General features: G+C 42.3%; 1 protein-coding gene across 5 annotated transcripts; it reads right to left on the reverse strand.

Annotated features, from left to right (window-relative positions):
• Nucleotides 1–751: 751 nt before the first annotated feature.
• On the reverse strand, nt 752–17,224 carry LOC141106290 (cold-inducible RNA-binding protein). 5 transcript variants are annotated; one of them, XM_073596972.1, is made up of 8 exons: nt 17,070–17,224; nt 16,590–16,700; nt 16,398–16,504; nt 15,869–15,989; nt 14,473–14,560; nt 14,320–14,390; nt 7,021–7,110; nt 752–825 (listed from the first exon to the last, which is right to left on the reverse strand). In XM_073596972.1, exons 2-7 carry the CDS (start codon nt 16,690–16,692, stop codon nt 7,106–7,108), a joined length of 495 nt encoding a protein of 164 aa, XP_073453073.1. In that variant the 5' UTR covers nt 16,693–16,700; nt 17,070–17,224; the 3' UTR covers nt 752–825; nt 7,021–7,105. The 5 variants fall into 5 exon arrangements, with proteins under 5 accessions (XP_073453073.1, XP_073453057.1, XP_073453064.1 ...); XM_073596956.1 differs by having other exon boundaries at nt 15,866–15,989; XM_073596963.1 differs by having other exon boundaries at nt 752–4,721; nt 15,866–15,989.
• Between the last annotated feature and the right edge of the window lie 275 nt (nt 17,225–17,499).

Genomic DNA, 17,499 nt, shown 5'->3' on the forward strand with positions numbered 1-17,499 from the left:
TGCCACATTTATTGACAAAAACAAACATCTAATTTATTTCACAATTTTAACCACTTACTTACCTGCAGCAAAGTAACGGTTGTACGTGTGAAATACAGATGTTCTGTTTGTCAAGTTCACAAGGTTATTGATTCTACCGAGAAGTTATCAGGGTGGTATTATGTCAAAGGGACGGTACACCCATTTTTGCAAGTGTTTTATTGATTTTCAAGACGTTCATATAACGCAATCGGTATCTTAATTTCATGTGATTTGTGTTTGTTTACCAAACAATTTCTATTTCATATGACCACACGTCTCCGTGAATAAGTTTCACAAGCATAGACTGTGTCATATAGATTGATTTTGTATCTTAAAAATATCTTCGTTAAAAATTACTCAATGATAATTATTGTGCGGGAAACCTGTCCTTAAAAAGGCACAACTTATTCTGACTGATTATTCACTACATATATCTTGGTTATAAACTAGATTTGAACACTGCCTGTCCCAACTTGCCATCTGTTTTATGCTGAGGCCAAAATAGCTTGTCATTTAACCTATTCGGGACAGTCACTGTTTCGAAATTCTTTCAGCCTACCATGGCATCTTTTCCTGAAGAAGAGTTAAATAGGCATACAAAAACATTTTGCCATGTGTATAAAAACACATGCTGAGATTTTCCCAAATTTGACTACAAAGTAAAAATATGCATTAAAGTACATTACATTTGAACAGTGTATTGACTACAAACAAGACCATAAACCAGAGATTCCAAGCAGTGTTTTTATTGTAAAAATTGTCAGGTAAAAAAAAACCATCGCATGCTTCCAATAGCAAGACCAGCTGCAAAAGAAAGAAAACAAGTTTAGTATTTCTGTTCATTTTACAACAGAAAATCTTCCTACCCAATTCTTAAAACATGAAATACAGCTTAAGCTGCTCAATACTTGGCAAGCAGCATATCTACACCTGGCTTCACAATGTTGACAGGGTTTTAAGCAAACACTATTTTTCTATTCAAATGCATGTTGCTACAATAGAACCCCCAACCCCTAAAAAGGACAGTGTTCAAAGAAGCAGCTTAATGCAAAGTCAGCCCAATTGCACACCCTGCACTCTGTACATAATGGGGTACTTTGACGCAGTAAGTGGGCTTAGCACTATATGACCATATAGTGTGACCAAATTCCCATATTTTGAATATGTTCAGGTGTTTTTAACCACAATACTGGGCACTTACACCTTCCTGCCCAGACCAATTTTCTGCGCTGTCGCACTTTAAATGACAATTGCGCAGTCATACAACAGTACCCAAACTAAATTTTGGTAATTTGTCCCACAAAGCTTTTTGGTGGCATTTGATCACCTCACGGATTTTTTTTTTTTTTTTTTTTTTTTATTGTAACAAAAAAAAAAAAGAAAAAAAAAGAAAGAAAATTTTGAAAAAAAAAAAGTTGATACAAAAAAACTTTGTAAATAAGCAAGTTTTCTCCGGCACGGATGGGGCGACACAGATGGGCATTTATTGATGGAACGGATGGATGCCAAATCACGCTTGCCAATCTGATGCCCATTGTGGGCACTGATTGGCATCCCTGGTGGTCTAGGGCAGCATACCTGGTGGTATCCTGGGGGTGAGAGCGCTGGTAATAGATCAGCACAGACCTCCCCTGTCAGGAGCAGCTGATTGGCTCTCTACTCGCATCTGACAGACGCGAGGAAAAGCTGATCACCGCCTCTTCCCGTTTACATCGTAATAAGCAGTGATTGGACACGGCTGATCACTTGGTAAAGAGTCTCCGTCAGACTCTACCTAGATCGGAGTTGCAGTGTGTCAGACTGACACCGCAACAACGATCGCCACGATGCGCACCCTTGGGGGCGCGTAGTGGCTTGATATCCTGCTGGGACGTCATGACGCCCGGTCAGGACGTTGAAACCACTTTGTCAACATCATTGCTATATGGCAGACGGAAAGTGGTTAAATAGCCTTGCAGGATTTAAATGTCATTTTTGTATGTGTGCTATAATAAATGTTCTGTACATAAAACACTCTTGAACTCAATTTTAAACTCTGTACGCAATGCATTCCTAGACCCTGCACACCATGTAGCCCACTCCGGATACAACCAGCCCTTAGAGCAACCATACTGCTGATGTGGGCTGCAAAGAAATAGAGTTTGACACCCCAGCGCTACACTGAAGCTGCCACTAGAAGCCAGTCATGTGACTGAATCAACTTCAGAATTGGCATTTTTCCTTTTACAGGGTAGAAGGCTAGAATAGGCTTTAACCACTTGCCAACCAGCCGCCGTCATTGGGGCCCTTTCACACTAGAGCGGGGTCGGCGGTAAAACGCTGCTATTAGCGGCGTTTTACCGTCGGTAATCGGCCGCTAGCGGGGCGGTTTTACCCCCGCTAGCGGACGAGAAAGGGTTAAATACCACTGCAGAGGCGGTATAGCCGCACCGTCCCATTGATTTCAATGGGCAGGAGCGGTATACACTCGCTCCTTCACCGCTCCGAAGATGCTGTTAGCAGGACTTTTTATCCCATCCTGCTAGCGTACCGCTCCAGTGTGAAAGCCCTCGGGGCTGTCACACTGGAATGAAAGCAGCGGCACTTTCGGGTCGGTTTGCAGGCGCTATTACTAGCGCAATAGCGCCTGCAAACTGCCCCAGTGTGAAAGGGCTCTTACTGTGGCAGGTCGGCTCATTCACACGAATTGCTGTAGCTGCAAGTTGGCTCCTTTAAGAGCCATAGCAGGCACACCCGCTGCATGATAGGGGACTTGATGTCCGCCAGCCACCCATGATCACAGGAAAGAGCCGGAATGGGGATCTGTCACTGTAAACAGACAGATCCCTGTTCTGACAGAAGGAGCGATATCTGTTGTTCCTAGTGATTAGGAACAGCGTTCTCTCCCCTCCTCCAATCAGCCCACCCCCTCCAGGGAAGACTTAACCCCTTGATCGCCCCCTAGTGTTAACCCCTGCTGGTGACATTTTATGCAGTAATCAGTGTATTTTTATAGCACTGATATCTGTCCGCTGCAATGTCACTAAAGATTGCAGATCGCCGCTATTACTACTACTATTATTACTGCTTGCTGACCTCTGGCTGTCAATTGACGGCCAGGCGGAGTAGCTCTCGTTGTGGGCGTCATGACAGCCTCGCTTTCCCGGCCCATCAGGGGGCGTACGTGCCCGCCGTGTCACTGGGCACCCGCAATTGCCGGTAACACAGCAAGACCGTGGATCTGTGTGTGTAAACACAGATCCACAGTCCTGTCAGAGAGGGAGGCAGATGGTATGTTCCCAGTACAGAGGGACACCGATCGGTCTCCTCCCCTAGTGAGTCCCCTCCCCCTACAGTTAGAAACACTCCCTAGCAACACAGTTAACCCTTCGACCACCACCTAGTGTTAACCCCTTCCCTGCCAGTCACATTTATACAGTAATCAGTGCATTTTTATAGCACGGATCGCCGTATAAATGTGAATTGTCCCAAAAAAGTGTCAAGTGTCCGATGTGTCCACTGCAATATCGCAGTCACGATAAAAATTGCAGATCACCATTACTAGTGAAAATAAATAGGTCATAAATCCCCCATTTTGTAGACGCTATAACTTTTGCGCAAACCAATCAATATACACTTATTGCTATTTTTTTACCAAAAATATGTAGAATACATATCGGCCTAAACTGAGGAAAAAACATTTGTTTTAAAGAAAAAAAATTGGATATTATCGCAAAAAGTAAAATAGTGTTTCTTCAAACTTGTCCCTCTTGTTGATAGCGCAAAAAAAAAAAAAAAAAAAAAAACCACACATGGGTGATCAAATACCACCAAAAGAAAGCTCTATTTGTGGGGAAATAAAAAAAAAAAACAATTTCATCTGGGTAGTGTTGTATGACCGTGCAATTGTCATTCAAATTGCGTCAGCGCTGAATGTTGAAAAGTGGCTTGGGCAGGAAGGGGGTGAAAAATGCCCAGTATTGAAGTGGTAAAAAAAAAAAAAGCCATAAATTCCCCATTTTGTAGACGCTACAACTTGTGCAAATCAATATGTATTGTGATTTTTTTTTTACCAAATACATGTAGAATACATATTAACCAGGGCGGCACATTGGTGTAGTGGCTAGCACTCTCACCTAGCAGTAAAGGGTCGCTGGTTCGAATCCCGACCACGACACTACCTGCCTGGAGTTTGCATGTTCTCCCTGTGTCTGCGTGGGTTTCCTCCCACACTCCAAAGACATGCTGGTAGATTAATTGGATCCTGTCTAAATTGACCCTAGTATGTATGAATGAGTTAGGGACCTTAGATTGTAAGCTCCTTGAGGATGTAGGGACTGATGTGAATGTATATGTAAAGCGCTGCGTAAATTGACGGCGCTATACAAGTACCTGAAATAAACCTAAACTGAAGAAAATGTGTTTACATTTATATATTATAGCAAAAAAGTTAAAGTGGAGTTCCACCCACTTTTACGACTCTTCAGCATCCCTCACTAAACTGCACTGTAAACGAACTGGATAGTTTTGTTTTTTCTCAGCACCTACTGTATATCTGCTGTATTCATTTTTCACTTCCTCCTCCCTGGCCGCGGCCCATCACATCATTTCCGGTCTGCAATGCTTTCTGGGAAGGGGTGGCAACTTCCTCTGACACTGCCGTTGCTATGGAAACCTGAAACCTATTACACTGCTTGTGCCGCACTGAGCATGTGCGAGATCTGCAAGGATGAGATCCAGGAAGAAATACAGTCTGGCTTCAGATGCCCACGGCCTGCTGTAAGTTTATAATATAACAAACTACTGCTATAAACCAACCAAACAGACCTTAGTTTACAGACTAACTTTACTAGAATACATTAAGCTTGTGTATTATAGGGGTATTTTTATTTAAAAAGTAAAATTTCGGCCGGAACACCACTTTAACTTCAAAATGGTTGCTTTGTTTATAGCGCAAAAAATAAAACAGGTGATCAAATACCACCAAAAGAAACCTGAGGGAAAAGATCAATTGTTAGGGGTACAGCGTTGCACGACCACACATTAGTTAATGCGACGCAGTGCTGTATTGCAAAAAAATGGCCTGGTCATTATTAAGGGGGAAAATCTACCGGTCTGTAAGTGGTTAAACAGGGATGGGTGCAGGTTAAAATTTAGTAGAATTTCAGGCAAAACCACACTAAAGTTAAAATCACTCTATTAGGTACTTCTAGCGCTGTCAATGTACACAGCGATTTATATATTGCTCATTCACATTAGTCCCTGCCCTCAAGGAGCTTACATTAATATAGAACAATTTGAAAAATTGCTCCCAAGGGCCTATGGGCAGAGAGATGGAGATAGATTTTGCCTGATTAATATAGAACTTGCTACATCATGAGAATTATCTGAAAGCACCAAAGAAATTACATTAGACAAGTCATTGACCCTAAATGAGCATACAACTAAGGTTAGACAGAAAAAAAAAAAAAAAAAAAAAAAAAAAAGGCAGCCTGTGTTTACTTTAACCACTAGCCGACCAGTGCACAAATGGTATATGTCGGCACAATGGCACGGCTGGGCAAATGGGCGTACAGGTATGTCCTTTAAATCGTGGCATTATGGGCACTCTGTGCCAATGGACTGTCCGCCGGGGGGCCCTGCGATCGTGTCACGGAACGGAAAGATGCCTTTATAAACGAGGCATTTCCCCGTTCTGCCTAGGGATCTACTGCTCCCTGTGATCAAGAGCAGTGATTGCTGTCATGTCAGTGGTAGTCCATCCCCCACAGTTAGAACATCTCCCTAGGACACACTTAACCCCTTGATCGCCCCCTAGTGTTTAACCCCTTCCCTGCCAGTGTCATTTACACAGTAATCAGTGCATTTTTATAGCACCAATTGCTGTATAAATGACAATGGTCCCAAAAGTGTCAGAAGAAAAAAAAAAAAGCCATAAGTCTATGCCCTATTTTGTAGACACTATAACATTTGCGTAAATCAATCAATACAAGCTTAGAGATTTTACACCAAAAATATGTAGAATACATTGTGGCCAAAAGTAAAAAAGTTTTATATATTTTTTGGGGAGATTATAGCAAAAAGTACTGTATTTAATCGGCGTATAACACTCCAATTTAAGAGTGAAGTTTCAGAATTTTTTTTTTTTTTTTAAATAAACCACTTTGAAACAAAATAATGGTCAGTGAGAATTAGTGCAGCTTGTTCTGTCCCCCATCAATGCAGCTCACCATCTCATGAAATCACCGAGCTGTCATTGGTTTCCTCGGCTCTGTCAGCAGTGACAGTCCCACCATCAGACCAGCTCCTGTGATAAGATAGAACACTGGTCCAATGCCAGTGGTGGGACAAACGTGTGAGCCGAGATGGCTGGGTGATCGGTGGCACTCATCCCCCTCCAAGGTACGCTGTGGGTGTAGAACTCGCACGCACGACTCAAGGAAAAAGATGCGTGTTATATGCCAATAAATATGGTAAAAAAAAAAATTATGTTCTCAAAATTGTTGCTTTTTTTTCCTCGCTATAAACAAAAGCAGGAGGTGAATATAACCAAAAGAAAGCTCCATTTTTGGGGGGGGGGGGGGGGGGACGGGACACAACAATTTTGTTTGGGTGAAACGTCACACGACTACACAATTGTCAGTTAAAGCGATGCAGTGCCGTAATGCATAAACGGTTCTGGTCAAGAGGGTAAATCCTTCCGGGGCTTAAGTGGTTAATGTAAGGGTCTTAAACCTGCCGACCCTCCAGCTGTTGCGAAACTACAAGTCCCATGAGGCCGACAGTGACAAGCATGACTCCCAGTCAGGAGGCATGATAGGACTTGTTCTGCAACAGCTGGAGGGCCGCCAGTTTGAGACCCCTGCTTTAATGGTATACCCAATACATTCTCATTGAAAATGCCCCACACTTAACATGGAATCGCTCAATACCTCCTACTCCCTACAAACTGCTGCATTTTGTTAGAACACCCACTCCCCCCAAAATCCCAATACTCCAGTTTAATATAAATACACTGACCTGCCACTAAGTTTCTGATGACCAGCACCACAGACAATTTCATGCAGTCATACATCAAGTAGTCACACGTATGATCCAACAGATATTAACCTAAAACAAAAAAAGAAGAAAGATATTAAAATTCAGATTGTAAAAAAAGCCAAACTGCTGACATGGCAGATATTTCTTAAATTAAAAATGGCAGGCTTTGCCCTTTATAAAAAAAAAAAAAAAAAAAAAAAAAAAAAATTTAAAAAATTAAAAGTTTCCCTCAAATGTGGAATAGCCCAGATTTGCAAGTTTGTTTTGGCAAATTTGTGATCATAGTCCTACCATGCTGCACAGCAAGGAGGCGATCCTACTTCCTAGTTGAGCTTTACAGATTGCACAATAAATCAGCACCTCTGTACAGTGAGCAGGGAGGAGAGCATGAACTGATCTTCCTGGCACTGCAGCGTGGTTGGAAAGGTCAGTTGCAAGGGTGGAAAGAATGAATTCCTCTTCAAAAGACCAGTTCAAATTAGTATTCGAGTTATGTATTTTACAGTTCTCCAATGTTCCAATAAAAACTATAACAATTTTGTTTAACAGAAAAGCACTTTAAAGCCCTATTTGCCAAAAAATCAGATACGTCAAAAAACATGTACATGCACACTAATTAGAGCTGTTAGAAGGGTTTAAAGACCCACTTGGTCATTAAATGAATATTCTTCAAGTCATGCAAGCAGATGGGTATATTCCATCAGTTTACATAAAGCCAGCTATACAAACCACTGCTTAAGGATCTTTAAAGTTAAGGCTGGGTCCACACTATTGTGAGTTAGATGTGGGCTTCTCCGCATCCAATTCACATGTCAGGAAATTGTGACGAGCCATCTATGGCACCGGTTCACACATCTCCAGGACAAAAAATTGCACAGGAATCCTGTGATTTTCTGGTCCGAATGCAGACAAATGGAACAGACTCACTGGACCCCTGCTGTGAGCCACTCTGTGCAGCACTGTGAACTTAAGTGTTACTAAACCCAGGAGCCTGCATTCACTATATCATGTCTCCCACAGTACACGAAAAAAAAAAGTTTTAATATAAACTGCTAAATACCTTTTCTCATCAGCAGTCAGGACTTCTATCAGTGTCCAGCTGAGCACTGGTTAAAGCTTGGACGAATTTTCAGGAGTGTTCTATGAGGCTGCATGATCCCTGACCATCTGGACAGCACCAATTGACCCTGTGCCGATCACATGCACTCTCCCAATGAAAAGAAAACTCCAGAAATACACACGAAACTGAGCATACTGCCCCCAAGGCTCTGTTCTAATCAGATGGATTAGGGACTGGAAAGGGAGGATCAGAGGACAGGATCAAACAGCCTTTAACAATGCAGCGATTAACCCCTTAGGTTTTCACAGTGCGTATAACAAGCATGCTTTACTGCATATACAGACTGATTTTACTGTTGTGGGTTTAGTAACACAAAGCCCCAAAGCCCAATCAGGTTTGACAAATGATTTGTTTGGACCAGGCTGGTCCAAATGAAACATTCCCTTCAACAAGTGTGCTTGCTGGTCAGCAAAGTATGAACTGTACATAGCAGCCTAAAGTATAACTAAAGTCAAAACTATTTTGGTTTTGGATATAGTGAAGAGGGATTAGAACACCCATTAGGTTTTTATTGCTGTCAGTACCTGAGACACCCTCTTTGTGCCGTTTACCATCACTGAAAGAAGAATATTCCACCGCTCAAGTAGAACTAGGCTGACAGACAAGTGAGCAAATTCAGATCCTCCAAAGGAAAAGAGCCCCAGGAGCTAGCTAATGCTGAGACAAGCAAAAGTAGACTAGGTAATTTGGATGGCCGCACACCAGACAAGATAAGTGCCTTTGATAAAAACTGGAACATGAAATGCACAAGACACTACAGCGAGAACGTACAGAAATCAGCTGACGTGTTTCACACTTATGACAAGAGTAAGCACTTGTCATAAGTGAAACACATCAGCTGATTCCTGTACGTTCTCGCTGTAGTGTCTTGTGCATTTCATGTTCCAGTTTTTATCAATAAAGGCACTTATCTTGTCCGGTGTGCAGCCATCCAGATTACCTCGTCTACTTTTGGTTACCATCACAGAGTGACAAAATCCCAAATTTTGGGTTGTCCCCAGAAGAGGGAAATCTCCCATTCAATTTATCCCCCCCCCCCCCAAGAATTTCCTCTGACTGTTTGGCTAAGGAACAGAAAAAGGAAAATATCTGTTAATGGGACACAGATGGCAAAAAAAAAAAAAAAAATTTTTTTTAGATAGATATATTTTTTTTTTTGACAGGTTATGACTAGGGTCGTCCCGATACCACTTTTTTAGGAACGAGTACAAGTACCGATACTTTTTTTCCCAAGTACTCGCCGATACTGATTACCAATACTTTTTTAATGTCACGTGACAGTGTTTTTTTATCAGTGTTCTTTTTTTGGGGGGGGGGGGTTGAACGGTGAGGATAGAGATTCCCCAGTCCCTTTCTCTGCAGCCTCAGCTGCACTGAGAATGAATGGAGAGAAGACAGCAGCTCCTCTCCATTCATAAACTGACACATCATAATCACAGGAGATTACAAGGTTTCAGTTATGTGAATGGAGAGTCAGCTGACTCCATTCACACAGCGGAGAGAGACAGCAGAACGGAGGGGGACAGAGAAGGAGAGGGGAACGGAGGGGACAGCGGAGAGGCAAAGGGAAGGAGAGAGGAACAGCAGAGAGGGACAGAGGAACGGAGGGGGCATGGAGGAGGATGCAGTGACAGTCAGCGGTGAGCGATCACCGCTGTATGTCACTAATGCTGCTGAAAGCCGCTGGGGGAGAATCTTGTAACTCCCCCACGCGCCAATCACAGCTGTCTTCCAGGTATCAGGGAAGCATCAGGAGCATTTGCCCGAGTAAAAGTACTTGGGCAAATGCTCGGTATCGGTGCCGATACCAGTATCGGGACAACCCTAGTTATGACCATCTCTTGCTCCATCCAAATTAAATTTGTACCTATAGTTCTACTTTGATACATCCCGATATGAGAGGGATAAGACCTGTTTCTGGAACAAAATAAACTTGGGCCGAGTGATGCTCAGCCAGAGAAAAACCATTTATGAATACACAACACAAGGCTTCCACAGATTTGCTGAGGTGGAGAGCAAGTCATCTGACTACCCCTCTACAGCAGCCATGTACAAGTTTCCTCTGAATGACTGAGCAGTAAAGAGCCCAATTCTGTTCCTGGATGGGAATTCTCCATCCTGTTGCCAGAACATCGCTCTGTATACAGCAGACTCTACGTACAGTTCATACAGCAAGCACATGTGTTCGTGAAGTAGTTTGTTTGGACGAGCTTGGTCCAAACAAAAGTCCAATCAAACTTGTTAGGCTTTAAGACTGGAAGTGGTGCAATTGACACTACTGCATTATGGTTCCCTGTGGAGGGAAAGCTTTTTTTTTTAACTGCACATTAACACCAGCATGTAAACCTAGAATTTGTGTGAAGGAGGCAAAGAAATCACAGGCACAACATGAGCTTGAGGAAGAGGTATGAGGACATGAGCAAAGAGTTACCTCATATTACCGGACTAATTCCGCAAATGAACTAGCCATGAGCAGCTTTCGACAGGCTCCACAGGATGCACAACACTTGACTTCTCCAAGGAAACTGCAGCTTCTGTACTTTAGGAGGATTCTCAGAAGGCAACAGTATTTTACCATCTAATACTGTACATGAAAAGCTAGATCACTAATACTACTATCTGAAAATGCCTTGGTATGGAATACAAAAAAAAAAAATAAAAAAATAAAAAAAAAAAATAAAAAAAATTGCACAATGAAATGAGAACACTAGTGTTCATTAGACAGCAAAAAAGGAAGCCATTAAATCCCCCCCATATTAAGCAAGTGTTCTCATTTGCATTTTTATGGAGTACCGGTGTATACAGTTTTCTGTACCAAATGTCATTTGTAGATTAACAGGTTTTAGGCACTGCAAATGTTCTTGTAATTCATTTAGACATGTTCAGAATAACTGAAACAGGCCTTTGGTAGCCAATATAACTGGTGGCATGCTATACCACGTACATATTCTAGTTAAGCAATATCACCGGCATACCTTATAAACTAGAACACTTGCCAAAGGTGGCAGTGTCTTGATACTTTGCTCAGTGTTTCTAAATAGGCTTTGCAGTTCTATTGTGAATATTTTAAGCAAAGTAAAATTCACACTTTTCAGGCAAAAATGAGATTGCTATAAAAAGCTGAGCAAAACTTTCCAAGGAAAAAAAAAAAAAAAAAAAAAAAAAAAAAAAAAAAATCACCCTTTAACATATCTTGTGTCACATCCATGTTGTGCAGAAGGTAAATGCCAGAAGCACTTTTTATTTCAGATGGTCTTTTAATAGGCTTCGTGAAGCCAAAATGAAGAGTACAAGAAATTCATAACCACTTGATACAAATTTCTTCCAGTAAAAAAAAAATTGACAAATATGAACAAATTGTTTCACGAACTTTTTGCAAGTGTTACTGAACAGATGGAGATAATGGGCTTTGTTAAGCCAAAGTACAGGAAATTTATAACCACTGATACAATTTTGGGCAAAAAACAAACAAGCGGTTTCAAACTTCTAAGCAAATGTTACAGGAGAGATTGGGAAGGAGGTTCTCTTTAGGTATATCAAGGAGGTTAAGCCACTATTTACAGCGCACCCTGGCTCTGAGTTACCTTGTTACACTAAAGGAATGTGTCCTCAGGGTAATAAAAAATTATAAGCATAAACCCCTGCAGTATGTACAGCAACAGGAAACTCAAAAGCCCATGTTGCATCAAAGATCAAGTCCAACAGCAAACTAATGCTTCAAGAAGCACCATCAACCAGAATCGGTTGCTGATGGAATGGATCCTCTCCAATGCACTCCACATAACTTAAGGGAAACTTATGGAATGGAGCCTCAAGGAAACAGCAAAATGACAAGAAATGTTCCTGTCACTACAAACATTATAAAACTGGGCCAAAATAATAAAAAAAAATTAAAAGCAGATAGAACAGCTGTTTCACAGTTTGAGGCAGTTATCAAATATGTTTATAGAAAGTGAAGACAAATAGAACAAAATGGTACATATTGATTCAGCGAAGCTCCAAAAATCTTTATAAATAGCCATTGGAAGGACGATCTTGAGTCAGGAAGGTATTTTACTCGTTGTGTGAGGCTGAGGACAAGAAGCAGGCACAGTTGTAAAGACACTTGAAGACGTCAGATCCCAGCATTTTACCCCTACGCTAAAGCCCAACCCACTGCCAATAGTGCTTGTAGATCTTTTAAACCACTTGCCCACTGGGCCAATTTTGACACCTCATACATGGAAAGAAAAAAAAAAAAAAAAAAAAAAACCCACATAGCACTTTTGCTAAAAATGTTAATACCAATTATATACTTTCTGAAATTAAAGGCCCTGGAGAAATGTGGTTGCAGCATTGGTCATGATTTACAGAAAAAAAAAAAACAAAAAAAAAACAAAAAAACACCCTTAGTTTGCTTAAAACACCCCCACAAAACTAAACGAATTTTAAAGAACACCTAATTTTTAAACAAACACTACACAGTAACTAGATACCCAACAGGGCTCTAAAATTGTGCATGCCCATGGAACGGGGGACAAACTACAGTACATTAAGTGGAAGTTCAGGCAAAATCTAACGCTAAACCTGCTTTGCCACATTCTAAACCCAATCCAACCCTGTAAAAAGAAAATCCACATGCTAGGCTTGCCTATTGTGCGGCCGATTCAGTCCCAGCATCAGTGTGGAGGCAGGTGCAGGAGGCAGTCAACATATGCCCCATAGTCTATGGGTTAAGTCACTTCAGAGCTGTTGTTGGGCCTCTTTTTGCTTTACAGGGTTAGGTTTAGAATGTGGCAGAAAGCAGGTTTAGTTAGTTTTTTGCCTGGACTTTAAATTATCCATAGGCAATGTTTTAAAAGCCTTTATAGACCAAGTCACTGTCCCATCCAGACACTCAGTTGCACCATTTAGGAGCCAGTTCTGTCCCTTAACCCTGCTGCTGTCATCACAGCAGAGCCTGAGGCACAGTAGCACTGCCAACAACTCGTTAATCTGTAGTTTATCAATCTGAAGTCAACTTCAGCAGCTCCGGCTCCCACCTTCCATGCATTGCTACTGTGCCTCCCATTCTGTACCCAAGCAGTAGAGTGAAGGGGGCAGAGGACGGCTTATGAATGTACAGAGAGCTCTACTTTGAGGAGGGGTGTTAATGCAGCAAAGGCAGAGCATTGTGGGGGGGGGGGGGGTGATGTAAAGGCGCAGAGGGCATTGCTGTGGAGAGGGTACTGAACACTACAGAGGTGACTAATGCAAGAACAGGGATTGTGAAAAGAGGGGGGCCGTGATGGACATGTCATTGGGACAAACATGCAATTTGGACCTCTGCTGGAAGAAATTTACTGATCGGACCTCCATAAAATGTTAAAAACCCCTGCTTTATAGGTTACCAGTTTAGAGTTACAGGAGGTCTGCACTAGAATTGTGCTGACATTTTCAGTGATACCTCACATGTGGTGCAATCATCATTTACATATGCATGCAGACCTACCTGCACATTCATGCATGAGCACGGGGGAGGGAATTGGAGATGAGGGAGCTTAAACTTTTTTTTACATGGCTGATTAAACTTTGTATTGCTAATCACAGGGGATGAACTATATACCATTTTTAAATTGCTAGCACAAGGGATAAATATCCCTTGTGGTAGCTGGTGCAGTGACTTGTACTCTTTATGGAGCAATCTGGAATCTGCTAGACCCCAGCCTTGATTTTGGTATGATCAGATGCTTGCCTAGCTGGTAACGGAATGCCAACCAATTGAAACAGGAAGCGATTAATACAAGTCGCTTTTTCATTCAGAGGGGAGAGAATGGATTAACCTTTCCCTCTGTACTCACAGAATGCAGCATCTTGGGCCCCCTGATTGCAACAGAGAGCCCAAGAATGAACGGCAGGCTGTAGAACTGCTTGGATCACTTACAGGAAAGCCCATCAACAGCTGCATATTTTCATAACCAGGATCATGGCTGCAAGCTACAGCCATGATCCTCGTAGAACCACTTCCCCAATGAGGCGGTGCATTTACACAAACATATGCTGGTCGGGAAGGAGGTTAAACCTTGACAAAACATTTATATGCATTTGTTTAGCTGTTGAGAATAAGCAAGCCCTTCCAGATACCAGAGTAGAATGAAGCCCCCAAATCCTCCCAATCACACCCCTCTGCCATGACTTACCATAGCTGTCATAACTGTCTCTGTAGGAGCTTCCGCCTCCTGAGCGATCACCATAACTTTGACTCCTGCCACTAAAACCAGAAATGTGCATGTCAAAATCAGAGCATTTAAGGAATAAAAGCTTGTGTAATTATTCTGAGCAAGGGATCTTACCTGCTATAATAATCCCGGGATCCACCGCCATAGCCTCCTCCACTTCGGTTATCAAACCGGCTGCTTCCACCATATCCACCACCACCACCTTTAACAAATAAAAAAAAAAGTCACTTAGCAAAACAAACATCCCATTAAAACCATTAGATGATTGAACATCAGACCAATTTGAGAAAAGTATAGTAGCATAGGTTATGCTGAGCCACTTCTATGCATTGTGTTACCAACCCAGGTAGAAGCATGCCAAACTGCATGTTTGAGCAAAAAGGTCACTCGGCATGCTTAGGCAGTAACGCAGCAAAGAATACCTGGTAATACCAATGTTTACTTGCAATTCTTACACTGGAAATCTTAAGTAGTGTTGTCAGCCCTGTTCAGCTCCCCCTGCTGGATACTACAGCACCCTTCCTTACTTAACTGGGCAGGACTAATACTGCTAGTGATATTAAACACAAGGAAGCATTTTCAGCCCAATGCAAACACTGCTCAATTGTTTTTTTTAGCTTTGCACTTGTGCCCAAACTGTTTAAAAGTATGTAAATATCGTGCATAAAGGAGCTTTAACGCTGATCTCCATGTTTAATGTCACACTAACAGGTACACTTGCTAAATGTGCTGTATTAACTGTATATATAGCCTCAGCTACATACAGTATACATTGCTGTGTTCTGGCAGCTAGATTGTGACTGTCTCACTCAGAACAAAATGATCAGGCCAAGTGCTGCTCAGCCATTTACAGGAAGTTTTGTATTCTATTAAGGAATATAAAGCTTCCTCCAATCAGCCGAGACAGATCATGACATCCACCCCACCTGCCAAAGCCAGAGTTCCCCGCCTCACTGGTGGAACACATTGTATATAGTGTAGGCCCAGCTACATGCAGTTAGTACAGCCAGCAAGTGCACCTGTAAGTGGGACATTAAACATGGAGACCAGCTTTAAAACAAGCCGTTACTGATCTCTAGTGAACCAACTCATTCTCAAAGATAACAAAAAAAAAAAAAAAAACAAACTCTGAAGTCAAGTTTGTTTGCAACAGCTTAAATGAAAAAACAAAGATGCAGGCTGCCAGATTAGAAAAAAAAAAAAAAAAAAAAAAAAAAAAAAAAAAAAATTAAAAACTCTCAAATAGATATTCGTATCACAAGTACATTCCAAAAACTAAATCTGTGCAGGGAATTCCACTAGTATATGGCCAGCCTAATACATAAGAATTTTTGTTCAGCCCAGCAGGCTGTATAATAAAAACAATGAAGGGCTAAGGCGGAGCTGCTATAACAATGGAGGAACACCCCCCTAAGCGATTGTGTTCTGGGTGTGAGGGTAGGAATGGGATACTCTCCATACGCCCAAGCCTCAAACAACTACCATCACTACAATTTTTTGAACATACCACGGCCTCTACCTCCACGGAAGAACCCTCTTCCTCCTCCAGATGAGCCACCTCTGTAGCCTCCTCTCCTGTCGTTGGAGGACTTCCCAGCCTGATCAACACGAATCTGACGACCATCCACAGTCTAAAGAAAAAAAAAAAAAAAAAAAATTTATATGATTTTCGCATTAGACTAGACACCCACAAGCAATTATACTGCATTTCAGCAAAGACTTTCAGCTTTTGAAAACAGAATGACTAAAGCTCAGTTCACACTAGTGCCATTTCAGATGAGATCCAAGGTGAGACAAAGGAAATCAGTTTTCAATGGTGCCTATTTGTATCAATGCAACTCAGCACAGGGCCATTTTAGAAACAATTCTTATGCTACATTAGAGTGATTCCAAAGAGAATTCTGCCCCATTAAATATTCAATACATATAGAACTTGTACTACATAACTGCACTGAAAATCGGATCAACAATCAGCTGGCAGCAACGTGAACAGAGCATAAATCCTGCGCAAGTAAATCTATACAGTGCCAAATACTCACCTTCCCATTCATTCCTGCCATGGCATCTTTCGCATCTTCACAATTTTCGAATGTGACAAAACCAAAGCCACGCGATCTCTTGGTCTCCCGATCCTTCACCACAACCACTGAAAAACAGACAAAGAGTCATAAAGCCCGGCCAGTGAATGAGAAGAGAAACAAAGACTCGGTCACATCTTCATACAAACTCACCTTCTTGGATTTGTCCGTATTTAGAGAATACGGTTTCCAGACACTGCTCATCGGTATCAAAGCTCAGACCTCCAACAAAAAGCTTTCCTTCGTCACACGACATGATGAGATCTGCGGAGACAAAATGGCGCCGGCCGGTCACTACAACGTGTTCGTTCACAAAATGGCCGCCGAACAGCTTACGTCATTCTGCACGACCCCTTCCCCCATTCCAGCCACCACCCGGTAACAACCGGCGGGAAGAGGAAGGCGGTAGGGAGGGGAAGCCAGGATAGCGTGACTTCGGAGTCCAGTCATTCCCTCCAGGCGCCCCGTCTACACAAAGAGGCGAAGCCTCATACTATCGCCATACACCACATTAGAAGGTGACCGGTAACCGCCAAACTGGTTACAGTATGAAACACAATCACAGCCAGAAACCGAATTATAACTATCTCCTCTCCCATCTACCCAACAAAGCCGCCCGCCATTACGCATTACCTTGTCCAAGTACAGCTCAACGATCACACAAAAACCAGCAATGCAGAGTGCGCAATGGGCGCTGCGCTCCTCCTTATATAGGGCAGTGTAGCCTCGCCCACTCTATGAATAATTCATCACCACGGCGGACTGTACCATCTACTTCCGTCTCCTCACTGGCCTCATTGTTCTCTACATATTGTATCGTCAAAAATCCGGGTGGCAAAGGCAATTCTTCCTATATAATTATGTGACGTTTACTGAATTAATATCGTTACCCAATAGAATTTAATTGGTACCCCCCCCCCTCTTCACTATTGAATGTGCAGAGAGCCCCGCCACTGTAGCGCGGGCGGGGGAACATACTGCACTATGATTGGCGTTCCTGGAGAGCGTATTGTACTGTGTGTGTGATTGGCTAGACGTGAGCGGTGAGAGAAATAGGTCACTA

This window comes from Aquarana catesbeiana, linkage group LG01, assembly GCF_042186555.1.
Source record: "Aquarana catesbeiana isolate 2022-GZ linkage group LG01, ASM4218655v1, whole genome shotgun sequence".
Lineage (NCBI taxonomy): Eukaryota > Metazoa > Chordata > Amphibia > Anura > Ranidae > Aquarana > Aquarana catesbeiana.